This window comes from Homalodisca vitripennis, chromosome 6, assembly GCF_021130785.1.
Source record: "Homalodisca vitripennis isolate AUS2020 chromosome 6, UT_GWSS_2.1, whole genome shotgun sequence".
NCBI classification, from domain to species: Eukaryota; Metazoa; Arthropoda; class Insecta; order Hemiptera; family Cicadellidae; genus Homalodisca; species Homalodisca vitripennis.
The window spans coordinates 92855020-92876562 of record NC_060212.1 but is presented as its reverse complement, the minus strand read 5'-3'; the positions used below and the strand labels follow the sequence as shown (position 1 = coordinate 92876562).

At 34.3% G+C, this 21543-nt stretch overlaps 1 protein-coding gene across 2 annotated transcripts in view; it reads right to left on the bottom strand.

Moving 5' to 3' along the window:
- Positions 1-21543, bottom strand: part of LOC124364556 (EH domain-binding protein 1-like) — a 67922-nt gene that overhangs the window by 3454 nt on the left and 42925 nt on the right. The window contains exons 14-21 of one of the 2 annotated variants that reach the window (XM_046820112.1): positions 15217-15318; positions 13851-13967; positions 12088-12181; positions 10025-10095; positions 3951-4088; positions 3302-3422; positions 1224-1323; positions 278-351 (exon numbers count right to left, since the gene is read on the bottom strand). In XM_046820112.1, the coding sequence (XP_046676068.1) occupies positions 278-351; positions 1224-1323; positions 3302-3422; positions 3951-4088; positions 10025-10095; positions 12088-12181; positions 13851-13967; positions 15217-15318 (817 nt within the window). The remainder of the gene's footprint in view (positions 1-277; positions 352-1223; positions 1324-3301; positions 3423-3950; positions 4089-10024; positions 10096-12087; positions 12182-13850; positions 13968-15216; positions 15319-21543) is intronic. The other variant, XM_046820113.1, reaches the window with a different exon arrangement.

The window sequence follows — 21543 nt, the reverse complement described above, 5'->3', positions numbered from 1 at the left end:
AATCATACCTGGAACAGTTTAATTTATTAGATGATTCCAAATATGGGTGCCACTCATTGACAATCTTGTTGAAACATATTTTTAAATGTTATAAAAATTTAATCATTTGACGACATCATGAAGTTCAATTTTGAATGACTGCCACACTACAGTGGTGATTCGTGTTGTTCAAAAATAAACGACTACCAACTTCAGGGCCAAAGATATTATAAATAAAATTATTTAAAAATATTGTTTTATATAATAACTATGCATTAGTCGTACATTTACAACTCACCTTCCATTGCTAAAATACTTCTAAGTTCCCTATTGAGAAGTTCGAACCTTCTTTCTAAGTCATCTTCTTTCTCTCTGAAAATATACACAACTTTAGAAAGAAGTTAATGTTGTTGGACAGGCTCTCAAGATGAAGGTTAGCAATAGAACTGGGAAGTTTGAAATAATATGTCAATAAACGTAGCGATGCATTACATTATTTTTTCTATATTTAAAACTTTTTCCTATAACATGTAAAACCCTTTGATGCGGTTTTTTTCAGCGTGCATGGTGACCACTATTGCAGGGCTTTCATGAAAAAAGCTTGTATAAATACACAGAGGTTTAGTACAGCCTCAATATCTTACTAATTTTGGTAAAATATCCATGATCTTTCACTCAAATACTCATAATGAAACCCACAATAAATCTGGTATAATAATTTTGTTATTTTTGTATGTTAAAATAAAGTTATTCATTAATGTTAGACAGGAAAGAAACATCCTATCCTGAGCTGTAATTTGGATAACTTATCATAGCTTTCAGATAACATATTACACTATCAAACACTTTTCTAGAGAAAAAAAAAAACAATTTTACTAATGCAAATAATCCACAAATGTCAACACTTTGTTTACTCACACCACCATAACTGTTATCAGATGACTGAAACCTGTTAATATTCAACAAAATAAAACAAACTAAATAAAAAATTGTATGAACATAATATATTTCCTGTTTTGTCTACAACGTTCTCTTATACATATTTAGTTGGAAAAGTTCCAGAACTGGCCACAAGATGAAACCACATAATGAGGTTGTACGTCGGCACATTCCTATAACGTCAAATAATATCAAAGGGTTAAAAATAAATTCTCCAAAATATAATCAGAATCTAAATTCAAACCATTTTTAAGATCCTAGTAAATAATTAAAAGTCTAGTATGGTGTGACCGTCTCATACTTACAGTATATTTAACTGCATTTGTCTTCTGAGCAGGGCATTCTTTTTGTTGACTAGAGTAAACCATTTTGCCATCAGACTTTCTTCTCTGTCTTTGTCAGTACCTGGACAATACAACAAGATTATAGAACTATTAAACTCCCTCCTACATCAACTCCAACACTTCACATCATAAGTATCACGCAGGAAGACATAAAAGTAGCCCAAGCAAATAACATTTCTGAGGTGACAAAATCTGATTAAATAAACTTCTCACAAAAATCTAAATTCTCGAACTCAGCAACTGGCCAACAATAACAGTTCTTGTAACTTGCTGTGTAGATAATTTCAAATGTCCTAACACAGCACAATTGAACACAACCAGTGGGGCAAACTGAGTTGTTCTTTGTTTTAAAATTAAACACTAAATTTTGTTAACTTTAACGAGTGCTTAAATTTATGGTTAGGTTTTAACGCTTGAAGAAGAGGTCCAGATATCGGTGTTTAAGATATTTTTAAAACTTCTTCAAATCTGTTGATAAAATCTTCAACTGGCTGTGAGAAGTTGTTTCTTTGCTGTTCTATATTGAACATTAACCCTTTGCACGCCAAGTAAATACGTATATGTTTTGCCCTAGCGCCAAATTACTGAATATTTAATTTTTTGAAAACTGTAAAGCCATTTTTTAAAACGAAATATAGATATTTTTCTATTTTAAGGACCAGTAGGTATGAAATGAACGAAAACGTTATTTCGATAAAACTGTATAATTTTTACAAACGTATACAGGTACATGAAGTAGATATGATGTGTGATAAGTAAATAAATACACATTTTGGAAAACTGTTTTTCTGTTTTTTTTTACGAATAATCGTCCAAAATATGTAACCCCAAGAACGAAATCGTCAAAGTCCGGATCATCTGCGTTAGCCATAATTATGGCAATATATTCACAAGTTACGTCAAAATAATAAATAATAGTTATTACTATAGTAATAATTTTAATAGTTCACAAGCACGAAACGTAATATAAACTAATAAAACTGTAAAAACATAAACTGTCAGTGAGCAGGAACACTAGACATAGAACTTCACGAAATGGCGGCGCTTCACAATATGGCTGCGAGTATAATCGCTTTGGGCGTTTCGAGAAGTACGGGAAACAAACATGAATAGAAAGAAACAGCTGTTACTGATCGATACTCCTCAAACGTTCAGTTGGCACGTTAGTTAATGCACTAGGCAGCAAAAGTGACTTTCTCTGCCATCTAGCGGCAAATTCGACAACTATTAAACTATCTAATGTTGTAAAATGTAGTTCGCGATATAACTCGTTATGGGCGTTGTACGGACTTTTATGCATGCGAAATAACTCGCTTAGGGCATGCAAAGGGTTAAACATGTTGTATGTCTGAATTTAGGGTCACGTCATACATTTTATTTATGGTTATGTATCTAATTTTATTTGCCATAATAATGTGGAATATTTAAAATGTTGATAGTAAATAATTCATTATGACCGCCAGAAAAAAGAAAATTATTTGGTTTGGTAGTGAAATACAATTTGAAAAAGCAAAACATACATGGATGAAGTTAGAGGTAGTGACTGATATACTTCCCCTTTAGTTGAATAACTTCCCTGAACGTGGCTGCCAGAACCCAAAACCACTCTCCATTCAAAAGTTTGTATATCTACCTTATACAGCACAGTTTATAGAAATGATAAGTATACCAAAAAAGCCCAAACAAGTTGAAATTTTGGTATCTTATAAATATTTTGGCTATGCTCATTGTCCAATTCTGTTATTTATGTATCTAGAGAAAAACAAAATGTGTTCTGAAATGCTTAACCATTTCCTAAACTCATAAACAATCTTTTGTGTCTCGATTATTTTTTGAGATGTTGAAAAGGTGTATATAAAATCCCATTAGGATAAATTGATAATATATAATATGTTGCTGACACAAAATCTATCTACTTTTTCCAATTGAGCTGGAAAGACTATTTAAATCTAAACTTAATTCTGATGCTGAGTCAAACGAGAGTATCAACAGGTTTAAACTAATCAAGATCAGTGTTGTACCGTCTACGCAAACTTTACCTGTTTCCATCACTTTCCGAATTTCTTTTTCTAATATGGCAGCTTGTTTGTCAATTTGTTTCTGTTCTCGTTCTAACGCCTCTAGTTCATTTTGAATGTAGTTGATCACGTCTTTTCCAAGCTGAAATCATATATCGCAATATGATAATTTAACCCTAACAGTCCAATTTCACCTGCAAATTTAATTATTATTGTAGCAACTGGATTTACTTAAAACATTGGTTATGTCAAATATGAACAAAGGGTGATCTTTATCTAACTTGGTTACTGCCATAGTTATTCTGATCTACCATAATTATTCTATTCTAATTTGTGTTAAACTTAAAAAGATTTTTGTAAATGATATACCAGATTTAATGTTATACAGCAATTAAGTGAAATGTACAAATCAGCAGTATGCCAAGCACAAAAAGAGAAATAATCAATGATTTAATTACCAACATGGGTTGGTTTAATTGAGATAGTATGGGTTTATTGCCCAATGAATACATTTTCAATTTATGTATCCAATGCACTCTCTGGATAAGTTATTCAAATTTCATGATCAAAACTCACAGAAAAATACCAGAAAACTGGTTATACAAGATCCAGTTACTAATTTCAATGTGAAAGTTTTAACTGAATATATAACTAAACAACTTTAACTTACCCCTCGAGGCTGTCTCTCTGGTGATATTCTCTCCATTAACGAAGTGAAAGAGTGAAGAGGTGAATTTACAACGGGTTTTGTCACGTTTTCTTCCTTGTTGTTCAAGACCCAAGGGGGTGTGTTTTCTTCATTGTCACCCTAAAAATATGACACAATGAAGATTAAATTTTGTTAAAAAACGGTATTCTTTATAACACAGTGTATGTTAAAATATATGTTTTATAACCTCTTGTTAACTTACGAAGGTATTCCAGATTGAATAATTATTAAAAAACAAAACATGAGAATAATTTTAGCTGAACAAATTTTTTATTTAGCGCAGACACATACAAATATTTTGTGCTAAATCAGAGACGTGGCTGAGAAGTGATGATAATACGATTATCATAGTTTTTATTTCAAGTTATTTGGAGTTTACAGAGTTATGATACAAATTCATAAGCTAGCGTATCTTATTTATCCATATCCCCGGATTATCCAGATCAGTTTTACAGAATAGAGAGTGTCCATTTACTTGAAGAATATACTGTTTTTATTGAATTTCAGCGAAATTTATTTTTTTTTTAACCCCTTAACTGCTGCGCAATAAGGCAACCGAGCACCACCAGCGCTACTCTCATCTTAAAACTGTTTTAGACACGGGAGGTTATTGTTTATTTTTTCCTACCTACAGGCCTTAACTGCTCTCTGGTGGCTATTTTAAGTACTAGGATGAATGAAGCGCTGCTTTACAAATGTCTTAACCTAGTTTACAACTATGTTACTATGTCAAGAGCACATGTTTACATCAAAATATTAGCTCTTGTCTAACTGCAATTTATTAGCACTGTGTAAGTTTTGTTGTGTGATGATTTTTATGATTTGTTCATTTCAGCATGTGAGACGGCTAATAGTCACAATAACAAATGAAAAATAAGGCAATTTCTTGAAGAATGCAGTTCACAGTTAAACAACGAAAACATCTGGTTGTCAGAAGGTGGTGGATATTATAACAGGATTATACAGGGTGAATTTAAGTTAGTGTCGAAAAATTTTTTGCGTGATACTACTCAGTATTATAGACCAAAATATGAAAATAAAAAATCCCTATCCCATCTATCTTTTAACTACGACCAATTTCGCTATTTTGTTAAAAAATCATGTTTTGTTTCAATAAAACTCAATTTCCTCCGTTATTTTTAATGTTTTTTTAATTCTGAATCCATTTTTGAAATCTACACAAAATCTTACATGGGAATAATGGAGAAAAACTGTCTTGAAAATAAGTTTGATACAAACAAATTGCTAATAAATCAAATTCTTAAGTTTTCGGCAAAAACATTAAAAAGATATTAGACCCGAGGAATTAAATGAAATTAATTCTGAAGAGAGGCCAATACCACAAAAAACTTGCCCATTTTGTGGGCTTTAAAATGACATAATGCAGCGTTACTTTTATTTTCATCTTATACTGGTTATTAAAGAATCAGTATTGGAAAACAAGGTCTACTTAAAATATCACGGTGCCAAATAACCAGTCAATATCGTGTTTAATTCAATAATAAATCAAATATAGGATAAACACATAAAGAACAGTTACAAAAAAGAATAATCATAAAAAGTAAGTAATCTACAAATTGCTTTCAAATTGCCTGCTTCCGGATTGTCATATCTTATCAGTTTTTACTCCTGACTATCTTATCTCTCCAATCACAAGTATGAAGGAATACCCCATGTTTCAGGTTTTATTTTGTCTTTCAGCTGACTTTACCTCTATCCACTTAAAAATAGTTATTTGAGTTGTAGCTATCATGGATTCCACATCGAGAGAGTATGCAGAGATGCATTTTGTATATGGTTTTTGTGGCGGGAATGCTCTGGCTGCTCAGAGAGAATACCACGCTCGGTACCCAGATCGTAGAGTTCCTAGTGATAAAGTTTTTACGAGGCTACATCAGCGTTTGTTGGAGAGAGAGGAACAGTTCACAGGCAGCGTAATGAGGTAGGTCCTGTTCTTCGAGATGTTGGCTTAGATGAACGAGTTCTAGATTTAGTTCAAGAAAATCCTGAGGTCAGCAGCCGACAACTTGCCAGAGAAGTTGGTGTTTCTCAGAGTAAAGTGTTAGGAATCTTACACGAAAATAACTTCCACCCCTATCACTTTACAAAGGTTCAAGCGTTAGAACCAAATGACTTTGGTCCAAGAGTAGAGTTCTGTCGCTGGCTGCTCAATAGTGATATTGAACAATATCATTTTTTGAGAAACATTTTGTACACCGATGAGTCTACCTTCACTAGGGCTGGTGTTTTTAACACGCATAACATGCACCATTGGGCCGAACAAAATTCCAGGGCTTCAAGAGAAAGTTCCTTTCAAAGACGCTTTCATCTCAACGTATGGGCAGGAGTCATCGGAAACCAACTTGTGGGTCCCCACATTTTGCAAGGAACCTTAAATAGTGAAGTTTACTTGGACTTCTTACAGCATACCTTGCCCACACTTCTGGATGGACTTAATATGGACCACAATCAGAGGGACAACATAGTTTTCCAACAGGACGGTGCTCCTCCTCATTTCAGCAATGAAGTGCGTCAGTGGTTAACGGACAATTACCCGACATGGATAGGTCGCGCTGGAACTGTAGCTTAGCCGGCCAGATCTCCTGACCTATCTCCTATGGACTTCTTTGTTTGGGGGACTATGAAACAGGAAGTTTACTCGACTACTGTAAACTCTGAGGAAGACTTAAGAAACCGGATTGAGTTAGCTGCCCAAATAGAGCGTAACAAGTTATCTTTGAACGTGACGGTTAGGGCAATGAGGAAGCGTGCGAGAGCCTGCATTAGAAACGGAGGCAGGCAATTTGAAAGCAATTTGTAGATTACTTTCTTTTATGATTATTCTTTTTTGTAACTGTTCTTTATGTGTTTATCCTAGGTTTGATTTATTATTGAATCAAACACATTTTTTACTGGTTATTTGGCACCGTGATATTTTAAGTAGACCTTGTTTTCCAATACTGATTCTTTAATAACCAGTATAAGATGAATATAAAGTAACGTTGCATTATGTCATTTTAAAGCCCACAAAATGGGCAAGTTTTTTGTGGTATTGGCCTCTCTTCAGAATTAACTTCATTTAATTCCTCGGGTCTAATATCTTTTTAATGTTTTTGCCGAAAACTTAAGAATTTGATTTATTAGCAATTTGTTTGTATCAAACTTATTTTCAAGACAGTTTTTCTCCATTATTGCCATGTAAAATTTTGTGTAAATTTCAAAAATGGATTCAGAATTAAAAAAACATTAAAAATAATGGAGGAAATTGAGTTTTATTGCAACAAAAACATGATTTTTTAACAAAAATAGCGAAAATTGGTCGTAGTTAAAAGATAGATGAGATAGGGATTTTTTATTTTCATATTTTGGTCTATAATACTGAGTAGTATCACCTAAAAAATTTTTCGACACTAACTTAAATTCACCCTGTATAACCAGTTAATTTTTTATTAATATGTTGGCAAAGAAATAATTTTTTATTTTAAGTACAAGCAATTGTTGATAAGTGTACCAATATCCACCATCTATCTTTGAACCCGCGATTGTCCCAATCAGCCGCGGTAATGGCTCGGTGCTACTGTACATATCAATACGTCATGTAAATGTCACCAGGATTCGGCCTTGGAGGCGTTTAGACAATCTTACGGATGGTAACTTCGCACCGAGTCCATGAGCCAAATGTCTGAATCGGCTGTTCTTTTCTACTGAGCAGGACTACTATTACAATGACTCATCATCAGCAGGGTTTGACTAACCTGTTTAACAACGGTCAAAACTCAACTGTTTTCGACCGTATTAAACCACTATATTTTTACAGTATTAACAATGTTCTGGTAGCCCTAGCTGGCTTCAGACTGACGGCTGGATGACCTATGTAGAGACTGTACGAGCAACTTGTAGTGTTGAGAAAGTTAAGTTTAGTACTAGCTTAATCTACAGTGTGTCCGATAAGTCAATACCCAATTTTATGTCAAATTAATGAAAAATGACCCAAATTTGTTTTTGTGGTGTTGGGTGAAAGAAGAAGAGTTACAAAATCAGGTTAAACATTTTACAGAATCTCAAAAACAGAGTGCGGGAAGTGTTAACAAACATTCCAGCACAGATGCTGCAAACCTCAGTGGCAGATGTTCGACGGCGGCTGGAGAAATGCATTGCCAACACTGTAGTACATATTGAACTAAATTGATTAATTTATAGGGAATAAACCTTAAGAATTAAGCTTTCTTTTTTATGGCAGTCACAATTTCGCACCATAAAAAATAAAATATTTTATTTAATATCTAAGATGGGGATTGATTTATAAACACTCGGTAGAGACAGTTATTTATATACAACCTATATGTTCACAATTACCACAGACCACCTGTAGTATCGACGGTCTCACCGAACAAATCAATCATGTTAGGGAAAATCAAAAGGTTCACAGTTGTTCAAAGCATTTCTACATATATAGAAAAACTCTAGTGTATGAAATTAAGACTGAGAAACCTAGATATTGTAAATTTTGTGCTTGATGGGTAACCAAACTTAGGATGATGGACTCAAAACAAACAGAATGGACCAGCTTTAGAGCTGTTTCTTATTTGTTACTATGAAGAAGGTGACAAAATTCTTAATCACATAGTTATAAAAGATGGGTATTTTTTATCTCACTATCAAACGGAAAAGCCACTTAACAGAGTAGGCTCACATCTCGTTGCCACGATTGGTTACATGCATATGGGGAGAATTTTATTCAATAGGTATTGAACATCTTGTACCTAAATAAGATGAGTGCTTCTATGTAAATGTTACTATATTGAACAATTCTATGGGAGGGTTCACTTCTAACTGGTTCGTACCTTCAAGTTGAACCTACCTGGGTACAGCACAAACCAATGTGTCACTTCAATTTGGGCAACCCTATCGATAACCAGGAGTGGCACATCACTAACCATAAATGTCGAGATATTGGGTTGCAAGGTAGATCAATAGGTCTAGTCTTCTGTGGAGGATGAGTTGGAGTTGGTAGGGCCCTTAAGTGCTAAAAGCAGTTGATAGCCTAGACATAAGAGTGTGCTACCTCTGCCCACTGACTGGGGAAGGCTGTTACACAGTCAATGGTCATAGCTGCTCTCCTCTTCTTTGAGGCATATTTTTTTTGTTTTCTTAGGACAAGAAGCTTATAAATTGCAACTATCCCTATAAGAACCTTTGCGCTGCTTCCGGAGTAACAGGATATTCAGGATTGGTAAGGTTTGGGGTAGGGGCTGTCTCCTATCGAGATCCATGAGGAAGAATTTAAGGCACTAATCTCAAGTCATGTCACCTTGAAAAAAGGGGAGGCCAGTTCTGAACCAGCCTCTCCAGTCAAAGCAGGCAGGGGGTGGCACACCCTTGTTGAGATTAGCAACAACCTCTGATACTTAGGGAACGAACCCCACCAATTCCAACAGTCATCTCCCGCAGTAGACTAGACCTATCGATTTACCCTTGTACCTCAGAATTTGCAGTTAGTGATGTGCCGCTCCTGGACATCCATAAGGTACATCCATAAGGTTGGCCAGATTTAAGTGACACATCGGTTTTTGCTGTGCTTAGTGGTGGGTTCAACTGGAAGGTATAAACCAGCCAGAAGTGATTCCTGCTGGGAATGGCATGACTGATATATTATAGTCCCCTAAAATCCTTCCTCGTGGATCTATACAGGAGGCGGTCCCTTCCCCGAATCTTACCCATCCTGAATATCTTGTTACTCCAAAAGCAAACGCAAGGGTTCATTCAGGACTAAGTACAACGAGAACCCAGCGTTTCTCAGCTACTAAGAGAACAAAAAAAGTTAAAAAATAGTTTGATAGTAATTTTTTCAAAGATATATAATAAAAAAACTGTAATGTTACGAGTAAGTTTTTATTTATGAATAAAACAATTTACTTTCAGAACAATTTTCGTAAACTTTCGAAAACTTGCACAATGCACAATATTTATCACTGAGGGGTGATTTATGATCGCCAACGTTATGAGACAATTTCTATAGAATCTAGTCAACTTACTTTTGAAGGAGATTTTAAATGCAGTGGAGAACTGTGCTCACTGGATTTATCACTTGGTGTATTTTCTTTGCCTGCAACATTTTAATAAATCGATACAAATAAACAAAAGCAAAGTTACTTAACTTTAAAATGTGTGTTACTCATGCATAACAATTTTTTTTCCAGTTATGAGTAACGCCTTTTACTTTGACAAGAACTCAATTATTAATGATTTTAGTGTTTGATACAAAATCCATTATTCATTGCAACCTCTGGTAAATTGACACACATTCAGATTGTCTTGGGCTATTCAGGTGGTGTTAAATGCTGTCACTATTTGTGACAGTACTAGTACGCCAGAAGTGATTGCCAAGTCCTCAGTTGAAGTTTTATTATAAAACAGCTTTGCGTCATCATCATACATCAAATTTGTCTATGAATTACTGACATTAATAATGTAAGAATAGTAAATAATATAATCTATAGTTTTACAACCATTCTTTGTAGAGCCAAACTAGTAAAACTCATGTTGTTTTGTAAGTAGCAATTGTTTTAAAAATGTTTAATGTTAAAAAAATTTAACATTATATTACTTGCCACTTACTTTTTTAACTTAATTTAACAATTTCTGAAAATAAATAATGTAATGAAATGTGTTTAAATTATTTACAGAATCCATCTGGAAATTAATTAACTAACAATGTACCCCTAGTTAAAATACAACAAATAATAAATAAGAAACAATTATTAACTCACATGCAAAGATTATTTTGCTTTGCAAAAAATATAATTTACTATAACAATAGTTTTTGTCAATCAAATTACATACAAAAGCCTTTTGAAATGTTCATAGGAATTCATTAGCCTGCTAAAAAATAATTACTATTTTTCATACTACTAATTTCATAACTGAATTGTGAATCTTATTTATTAATAAACAATTACGTACTTTGTGTTAGTATAAGGACACTGCAAATATTTAAACTGCTATCACAGTGAAATGACCTTGTTTTGTACCCCATAAGAACAATATTAAAGTTTGAAAGTTTGAACTAAAATAATCCTGCTTACACATCCATACTCTACAACACTCTCAGCACCACGTGAAGTTTCATAGTAGGGATACATACACTCGATGTAGAGTAACATTAACACTTGGGACTGAAAGTGTTATATAGCAATATTTTACTAGCTAAAATACACAATGTTAAATACAGTACAAATATTGTTTGAATTGATATAGCTAATAGGTTTCTTAATATATTTTTACATAAACAATTATACAAGGTGATACCAGAAAGTTTCCGGACTGTACTCGCCAAACAGCCAAACAGAAGAACTGTTGGAAAAATTCTGCACCTCATTCATGATGACCGTCGTAAAACAAAAAACGACTTGTGTAGCAGTGTTGGTATTGGCAATAGAAGTTAAGAAATTTGAACCGAAAATCTAGGCATGCATCGGGTTACCGAAAAAATTATGCGTCGGCTTTTGACTGTTGAACAGTGACGTGTTGATGTGTGCAGTGAACTCAGACATCTAAAAGTGACCCCACATTCATATCCAGGATCATAGCTGGGAGTTGGTTTTATGGTTATGATTCAGTCATCAATGTGACTGCTATTTTGATGCAAGCTCATTGCTTGAATTTATCAACCATCACATAAATCGCTATGTAATGATAACACACAACAAATCACAACTTGAACACATAAACTAACCACTTACAACAAAACTAGGCACAAAACTATTGCTGCAGAGGCTACTGGTGCACTTGATTGTACAGTCGCTTAAAAGAAATAGCGAGTGCGAGTACAGTCTGGGAACTTTCTGACACCATCATAGACACAATTGTTTATGGGTACATAGTACTGACACTACCTATTAACAGAGAATAATGTTAAAACTAAATTAACACTATGAAGAAGATTAGTTATTAATTTTGAATTAAACAACCCTGTGGTACTACAGGAATGTAAATAAACATTCACATAATGTAGACAGTTAATCTGCCATACAATGACGACGAAATATCTTTTCTGTGCACTTATCAAAATGTCACTTTTGGGTGACTGACAACTCACTGGGAGAGAAAGGGGAGGTGACGACACCCAGCCTAGCCTCAGCTATCAGACGCCGCGCACGCTCCCGCAACTGCTGTTGGCGCTCCTCCTCCGCCTGTAACAATCGGCAACGTTACACTCGTACCTCTTGAGTAAATTAAAACAACACACAATGTTCACTATTTGTTGTTGTTGCTATTTATCGCATAGTAACACATATTATTCAACTGAATAAACATTCTTAGTAACTTCACCAACTACGTAAACTTCACATTTTTTCTATTATATGTTTAATTATCAAAACCAAATATTCTGTTTATCTATCTGATCATTTCAACTTTATGACTGATATCGGTGAACAAACTACAAGAAGGGGAGCCACATTCACCAATTCATCGATCAGAGATTTTAATACATCCTTTACTGTTCAGGCTTGTCGCCTTTGGAATGCTCTCCCCGATGATATAAGATATATTGTTTTTCTTTTGAATTATAAGTTATGAATTCATTTCAATATAGATTTTTACTCTAAGTTCATTTAATTTTGTATACATAAAGCTATGTTGTTATTTTATATTTAAAGTATAAGTTAATAATTTACTGCAATTGTATCAAACTCAAACTATTGTAAATTTACTATTATACGATATGAGGTTGAGTGGTAGGGCTTGATAGCCCTAACTCCACCTAGTTAATAAAGGCATTTTTCATGTAATTTCATTACTTAAAATTGGTTTATGCCCTAAATCTGTTTTAAATTGATGTTTTATTTTATTCTGACTATCAAACTCCTCCCCAAGGATTATCCTGCTTCAATTAATCTATTGATAATTCATTGATAAATCTGTTTACACGAATGGGCCTTGCTACCATTAACTTATATATATTTTTGTATTTAGTATTTTTTATGTGATAATTACTAGAGAAAACCTGTCTCCAGTTGTAGTCTACAGTTACAATCAATTTACAGCTTTATTGTAGTTAACCCTTTAGGTACAACAAGTCTGCGAAGTAGATAATGTAATTCTTTGTTCAAACTTCGTTAATGACGATGCAAGGTTTAAAACGATAATAGGGTTTTGGACATTTGCCTTTGTTATATATTACAACATGTATAAAACAATGGTTTGAGGATTGAATCTATCCTCTTTGTAAGATGAGGATATCATTAGTCAATGAAAAATAGAAAGAAAAAGGAGATGAAAAAAGTGGTAAAAAAACTGCTAGAAGTTTAGGAGAAAATAACATCATTAAGTATGTGTTTATTCTCCAGCCCTTTTTTTAATTAGAGAGTTAAATATTTTAGATGATTATCAAATTATCAAAATGTAGTGGCAATATCTGGTCGACATTCTGTTTGTATGAGAGTCCTTAGAAAATACTTTGCACGGAATATCCCAAAAATTGTCCAGAAAAATATTAGACAGCTAACTTGCACAAGGGACTCTGTACTATCAGTTCTTAGCAACATAAAAAATCAACTTAACTCTGTTCATGGTGCAACACGACAAGAACAGATGTAGAGACAAACGTACATAGCACTCGTAGTGGTGATATTAGCACATAATTTATCCTTGTAATAAGAGATAAACGTCTGTGGCACAAATACACAATATTTACAAAGGGCTGATGCAACAACCTTATTGTATCCTAGTATATCTACATGGAAACAAATTATGTAGTGTTTTTTTTTTACTATTATGAAAATGATTTGACCTCAATTAATCAACTAATTTCTCCGATGGTACACCTACAGTTACTGTTGTTCCGCAGACAGTACAGACCTGTACAGGTGAAGTAGGTTGTGAGTTCTTAGCCACGTCCCTTCTCGCCTGCTCCAACAGCTGTCTGGCGCGCTCCCTCAGCTCCTCATGACGGTTGCCTCCCCCTCCCCTCGGGCCCTGCACACGGCGTTAGTCAACACACCACACCACACCATCATGCCGTACTGCAGCTATGTTTAGTCAACACTTCTACTTCTACAACTCTACTGGCTGGAGTCCAGTCAGACCAGTGAAAGACGTTCTTCTTATTAATAATGTACACTTATTTCAGATTACCTTGCATTAATGGCATGATTAACCGTGATGATTCACTATTATATGCTGAAATTTCTGTAAAGCACTAGACTGTAGATAATTTTTTGTTTTATACGTCCTGTATCATATAAAAAAATGTAAGAAAACTGAGATTTGATCAAATCTATTAATTTAATTTAAAAACGCAAAACGGTAACAGAAGATATATAATTCAAAGAAAATAAAACCAACATGTTTGGACAATAATAACAACATTATTATTTTTGAACAACGTTATTATTTATTTTTGAGTCTTTACGCAAAATGTGACTTACAAAAGAGTCATAACTACAGCATATTACTGATGCAAGTAAGTTTAGCTTCATTTCACCTTTCACTTAGTGTATTGTCTAAAGTCTGACATTGTGCGTGCGTGCGTTGATGTTATATAATTAATCACCCAAATACAAAATGTCCAAAATTTCTAGGGAAGCAACTCGAGCCTACACACAGGCTTTTCTGCCCATGTAGGCTCATTTCCTAGGCCACTTTAAATTTATGTGTATAATATTTTTATGTAAACATTTAAATATTATAGTAATAAGATAATGGAAATAAATTTATAATAAATTAATGTCCAATTAGTTATATAATTTAATTTCATAAAATGAATAGTTACTAAATTTATAACTACTTATTGTGGATTCATTGTTACACTTTATTTAAATTTTTCTCAAGAAGTTTTATCTTATTTTAAGTACTGCATGTATGTAAATATTTTGAAAATGTACTATGATTAAATTAAATTCGAATTGGAGCTTAACTCTACATCCGCATTGCATTAAATCACCATAGCTACATTATGTATGTTTCTAAGTTAAATCAATCCTATATCGATCACCCATACTTGCGATTGGTTGTAAATAAATAAATTGACTCGAAACAAAAAATAAATTTTGACAATCTGTTCCTTTATGTATAGCCAAGAAACTGTATCCTTGAAAACGGTGATGGAATATATTGAAATATTTGTCATTCTTGGAGAGTTAATACTGTTGACACAGTAATTAGTAGGAAAAGCAATCCATTAATAAAAACAAACACAATTTGTGCTGCAAACAACTAAACTTACTTTAGGTCCCAGATCGTTGCTCAGAGAATGTGTGAGTGAGCGAGTCTCTGAGCCCTCTCTGCTGTTGTTGCGTGTTGCGTTGTTAGAGTTGATCACCCCCTCCTGTCAACATTATCAATTTAGTGTTTAATTTTTACCTATTATTCATTATTTTCTGTCCAAAAAATTAATTCTTCTTATCAACAAGTCTTGCTTGATAATATATTTTGTTATTTATATGTGTTTATATATAATTTTTTTATCTTATAACACACACAATTAAAAGCACTAGTTAGATTTGAGACCCGTCACAATATACTATAGTTTAATACAGTCGCGTAGTGAGGATTTTGGCGCCATGGAGCGACTCAGTCCCTAGCGCCCCTTCCCCAAACTTTTTTACCTATATGATCAATCAGTGAAGACAGTTCACCTCACTACCGTAAACAAAACGTTTCTTGCCCATCATTTCATCAGCAATGTAAGGCGTCTTTGACCAAACATCATTTTTTATAATAACTTACAGTCTACTATTCTTTATAAAGTTTTGTTTCCTTGTAGGAGACCTAGTTTACGTGTATAGCAATATGTATTTAAATCTCAATTCAATTCCATAGGGTTTGGAATGAAAGTACAAATTTCAATATATTTAATAAATATGTATTGAAAACCCTAGTTTAAATTTGAGTACATTATCTAAAACTTGAACATAGTAGTTAAGTAGTTACAAAACCAACTCGCATATTACTATCTTAACTAATCTTCTTTCGTGACTTCATGCTAGCAAACTGTGTTATTGTGTCGTCCAAGTTGATGTGCCTGGCTCTGCTGCGCTCTATAGATATGGTTGCTAAGGGCACTCAGACGTTCTTGGGACATGGTGCTGCGAAGAATAGTTCTTTATCAGTTTAAGTTTTGAAAATGATCTCTCTGCACTTGCAGTTGTAACAGGTAGTGTCAAAAAAAATCAAACAAACATTCACAACATCTGGAAAGCTGGAACCAATTTGATCATGCACTATTAAAGTATCTACAAGATTCCTTATACTTTTGAGTTTTTCCCAAGTGACTTAAAAAACAAGTTTTTAGCCTTACAAGCTGTGGACCTAAGTTAAGGGAGACGTCATCTTGGTAGTTTAATATCAAAAATTTTGCTTGATTTCTAAGATTTCTTCATCACTTGCTCCAACTAAAAAAGAAGCCTTCACAGACATTGTAAAACTACTAGTAATGTGAGTAACAGCCTCAAAACGCTCTGTCAGCTGTGTTGTGATTATGTCAAGGCTACGGTTGAACACCTCAACCCGGAAACGTTTCTCATTGTCTTTAATAGGGTCATCAACTTGCACTTCTTGTCACACATCCTTGTCTTCTTTTTTGTTCTTGGGTCAATGAAATGTGGTAAAACTTTCCATTGCAAACAAAGCTTGGTTGCATCTGCTTTAAAAACGGTTTTGCCCACTCATTCCTAAGTTTGTTAATTTTTGTTTTGAGATTTAAGAGCATTTTTGTTGCGTGTTCCAAGTCTTCTTCGTACTTTGAAGTTTTTTTAGAAATATGTCCATAGTTTCAAGCAACACACTTTCAATAACTATCAATATTACTGTAGGAAACTGCTCAAAATATTTCAAAAGTGATTTAGCTTGGTTTATACTTCTTCTTGATCTTTACCTTCTAACGTTAGGTAAGTCAGTACTTTCATTATGTCAAAATAACCACATCGAAGAGCGTCGACGGCTTGATTTCTTGAAGTCCACCTTGTTGGACACACTTCTTTAAGGTTTTTTGTAACATAGCCGACTTAGTCAACAGTGCCCATCTTGATATAGTTTTAAAAAATACATAAAGACTTTGAACATTATCAAAAAAGGTTCTGATTTCAGGAATGTTTGATACTGAATCGTTGATTACTAAGTTAAGGGTACACAACATGAGCACAACAGTGAATAAACTTAGCTGCAGGATTTTTTTGTTTTATATTCTTGCTTGAAGGCCTGAATATATATACCACTCATATTAGCGGGCTCCATCGTAGCCTTGCCCTCGAACTTTAGATATATCTGAATACTTTTCTATGATATTAAAAAACAACATTTGATAAGTATTCTGATTTCTGGCTTTCCACTTCCAAAAATCCCCCGAACGCTTCTTCTATGACTAGTTGTACTGGCCTGTCGCCTTCGTCAGTTTTTATCTTTATATATATAACGAAACACTGTACTCAGCTGGTCGGTTTTCGCTATATCTTGAGTTGTATCAAAGATAATAGACACATAGGGGCTTTTTTTCATTTCTTCTTCCTTGATTTCTTTTTTTATCTCTTTAGAAATCAGGTTGATCAGCTCATTTTGAATCTGAGGACTAAGGTAGTTAACACTAACGTTTTGGTAACTTAATTAAATCTGCAAGACCTGGTCATATCTTGCTAGCATATGTATTATCTCAAGGAAATTTCCTTTCGATTTAGTTGCATCTTCATCGTCATTACACAATCTGTGCTCTCTCAGTGGTAAGTCGTTTGTAGCTAACGTAATAATGACGTCACCCACTCGCCTTAAAACTTGTCTCCAGTAATCAGTGGCTTTTTTTAATCTCCTCCAGATTCTCACTATCCAAACTGTTAGGCCTAACTGCCAGCGATAGTTTATTTCACACGCAATTGCATGACTTTGCGAATCTTCTTCATGGTCTTTTATGTTTCGACCTAAATGTGCCCAATCAGACGTACCTTTCGAAAATCCCACATCAGTATAGGCCATATTGAAAAAGCCAGCATGGCTGACAATAGCAAACATTGAGGATGTTTGAATAGCATAACCAATTACGTTTTATACTCAATTGGTTTTCTTTATTCTTTTGAAAATACCATTTCTCGTCAAATCCCCTATTTTTTATTTCTCCCTTCTGATTCTTTTGGAAATGGCCCTTTTAGGCTGATGAGGGCCTAATTTTATTATTTGCCGTTTTTGTTCGGCTGTAAGAGTGTTTTCAAAATTACCCTTATCAGAAGAACTTATAACAGCTGTTACATTTTCTTTAAGGTTCAACTCGCAATCGGTACCTTCAGCTTTAACTAGGCCTACCTTAGAAAAAGGTTCCTGAAGAAGGGCGTGGTCTTCTGCATCTTCAGGTAAGCCTACAGGTGTTTGCTCCAAGTCCTCATCGCTTGTAGGTACTTTTGAGCTACAAGTGGGTTCTTGAGAAACTGCAACTACTGAATGTCCCTCGAAAAGTAGGTAGATAACTTCTTTACTTTCTTAAGTTCAAGATTTTCTGCGTGACTTTTCTCTAACCTTCGTTTTCCGATACTCAGCACCACTTAGTTTTTTTGACATTATATACCAAAGGGTAATAAATCAACACCACAACAAATCACATCACAACAAAATAGAAATAATATAATCAATACTTTGCACTAACGCTAAATCTGTAATCACAACGCAAAGGTAAAATTGAAGTAAGTCAATCACTCGTGGGTCTGTACGGACGCCTTTTGTCTCAGCCAAGGTCAATGACAGACTGACTGACACAAAGACACTGCGCGGCCGTGATGTGCGTGGAAGGGGCTGCTTCCCGCCATTTTATCGTCCGCCCGCCGCCCCCCTGTCGCCCCCCATGGAGCCCTGGATCGGGGGCTCCACTCGCTCCTCTGTCGCTACACCACTGGTTTAATATCTCAAAACTTCTCACACTGCAATATCAACTGTAACTACAACTTCTGCTATGTGCCTATTTTACAGACTGAAAGCAGTAATACGATTTACAGTTTCTAAATACAGTTTATCTACAAGTGACACTACAAGTTTATTAGTTACAAAGTAAATTTTGCTTGCTTCTAAAGTATTTCTGAACGCGTTATTTTATTTTTAACTGGTTTTAAAAGTAAAAGATTTCTTTAAAAACAGTCGTACTTAATTTCTATATTAAAAAATGCCAGAGCACCAATATAAATAAAATGTTTTGAAAATACATTATTTTCCACAAAACATTCTACAATTCTTGGAGTTACATTAGATGATACCTTGAAATGGGAAAATCACATAAATCAACTATCCTGAACTATCAACTATCCTATTAGAACATTTCACTCAGCGTGCTATGAAATTCGTTAAATTCAAGACTTAACTGGTTTAAGAACAGCAAAAACTGTTTACTTTGGTTATGAGACAACATTATTTCTTGGAGTAGTTCACCGCTTATAAAACATGATTTTGAATTTACTTAAAACAAACAGAACACTGAACTTTAAAATATATCCAATCATGTAGAACTAGTTTTTCTAGTATCTACATTTTGGCCGTAAGGAGTATATCAAACTCTCCAATGACAAATGAGCTACTACTGAGCTGACTACCTTAAATCCTTACTCTCAATAAACACCTGGGATACTACACTGTGGATACTGATACTGATTTTGCAATATTCCAAGAAGTAATGCACATTGCCCGAGACATCTCCTGTCCAATAATAAAAGTAATGAATAGAGTTGTCTGAGCACCTCATCAAGTACTTTGCTCAGATAGCAGAAATTACTCTGCAGAAGTCTCATCATTAGCAAAGAGTCAGGAAGGGCATGACTACTACAACTACAACTCTTCTCACACGACCATTCGAACTAAATCCCACAACTCAAAAAAGAGGTCAAATCTGCAATCTGAAGCCTAAAATATAAATCTAGCAGTGTGAATAAATACTCATCTAAAACCTTAAAACACTCTGCTGAAGAATTAATTCCATCCCTCACTACAATTATATATAAATAATTTTCAGGATAATTTTCCTCCTGAACTGAAAATGTCTAAAATACACCCCAAATATAAAAAGACCACCGTCAAAACCTGAAAACTACCCACCAATATCGTTGATCTCAACATTTTCCAAATTATTGATAAATAGTTTTAATAAGACAAATGGGTTTCAGAAACTGAGATCAACAACCAATGCTATCATCAGCATAGTCGAGATCATCATTGACAACATTGATGACAAAAAACACATGACAGCTTTATTCCTTGGACTATAGCAAGACTTTTGATTGTTTGGGGCACAGCTTGATCTTCAAAAAATTAGCATCCTTAGGACTTAGAGGTATTGCAAAAGATTGGTTTACGAGCTATCTGCAAGGACGATCTCAGGTTTTTGAGCTAAAATACACCACATACAGACTTTCAACCCACAATCAAATCAAATCCGCAACAAGTCACAAGAGGAGTCCCTCAGGGATCTGTGCTGGGCCCTGCACTATTTATAAGTTTATTAATGACTTTCCCTCTTTTATACAAAACCACAGCATTCACTGTATAATGTATGAAGATGACACAACCCTTCTGATAAAAAACGACTTAGCAAAAAAACTTTAATTTAACTTCTTGACATCACAGCCTTGTATTCTACCTTCACTTACAGTATAAATAATTACTTAACACTAAACCCTGAAAAAACAAAGCAAGTACACGTCAGTAAAAGAAAAGACCAAATATAAGTATCCATGATGTATCGGTGGCTAATAAGGTTAATTTCCTAGAGGTTACTCTAGACAGTAATATTTCATGGACAGAGCATGTAAACGACATCCTAAAATAGATCAGCTCTGGTATCTATGTTGTTACACAACTAAAATGGAGAAATAGATTGGAACTCGGGGAGCTGTGTAAACAGCTTATTATGCAATAGTTGAATCTCTCCTTGGCCTAGAACCTCTTCAAAGCTGTCAGCAAGCATTTCAGTCACTTAGCATACTCACTGTAACAGTCCTCTACATCCATGAAGCCATCTTACATGTCTATAGGTTCAGCCTATAAACAAATGGGTGTATCCACAACTACCACACTCGTCACACCTCCAGATACGTATTATCTCAACATTGGACTGCACTTTATGAAAAAAAAGCTTTCTTACCTTGACCAAAAACTCAAAAATTACCATACAACCTCAGGATCTTATTAGGAAATAGACTCAAGAGAGAACTTCGAGATTTTCTAGTGATAAGACCAATATACACTCTGGAGGAGTTCCTGACAATACCAAGAGTAGATAGTCAATTTAAATGTAGTTTGTTCATGTCACTACCAATGTACTAAATTTCCCTTAGCATGGAGGGAGATTCAATAATTACATACCATCAAAACATTAACTAAACAGTATCTGCTTGAAATGAAATTTACACATATACATGATTACAGTCCTGATTCACCAGAAATGGGTAACCTCTAATTTCAAACTACTAATTGTATCTATGTATCGGTTCGTTTGCAATGTAACTGTATGTACAAGTATGTTTAATTACTCTTATATAGTATATACTCTTATACTGTATTATATGTTTATATCCTCTGCTTCCTGTTTGAA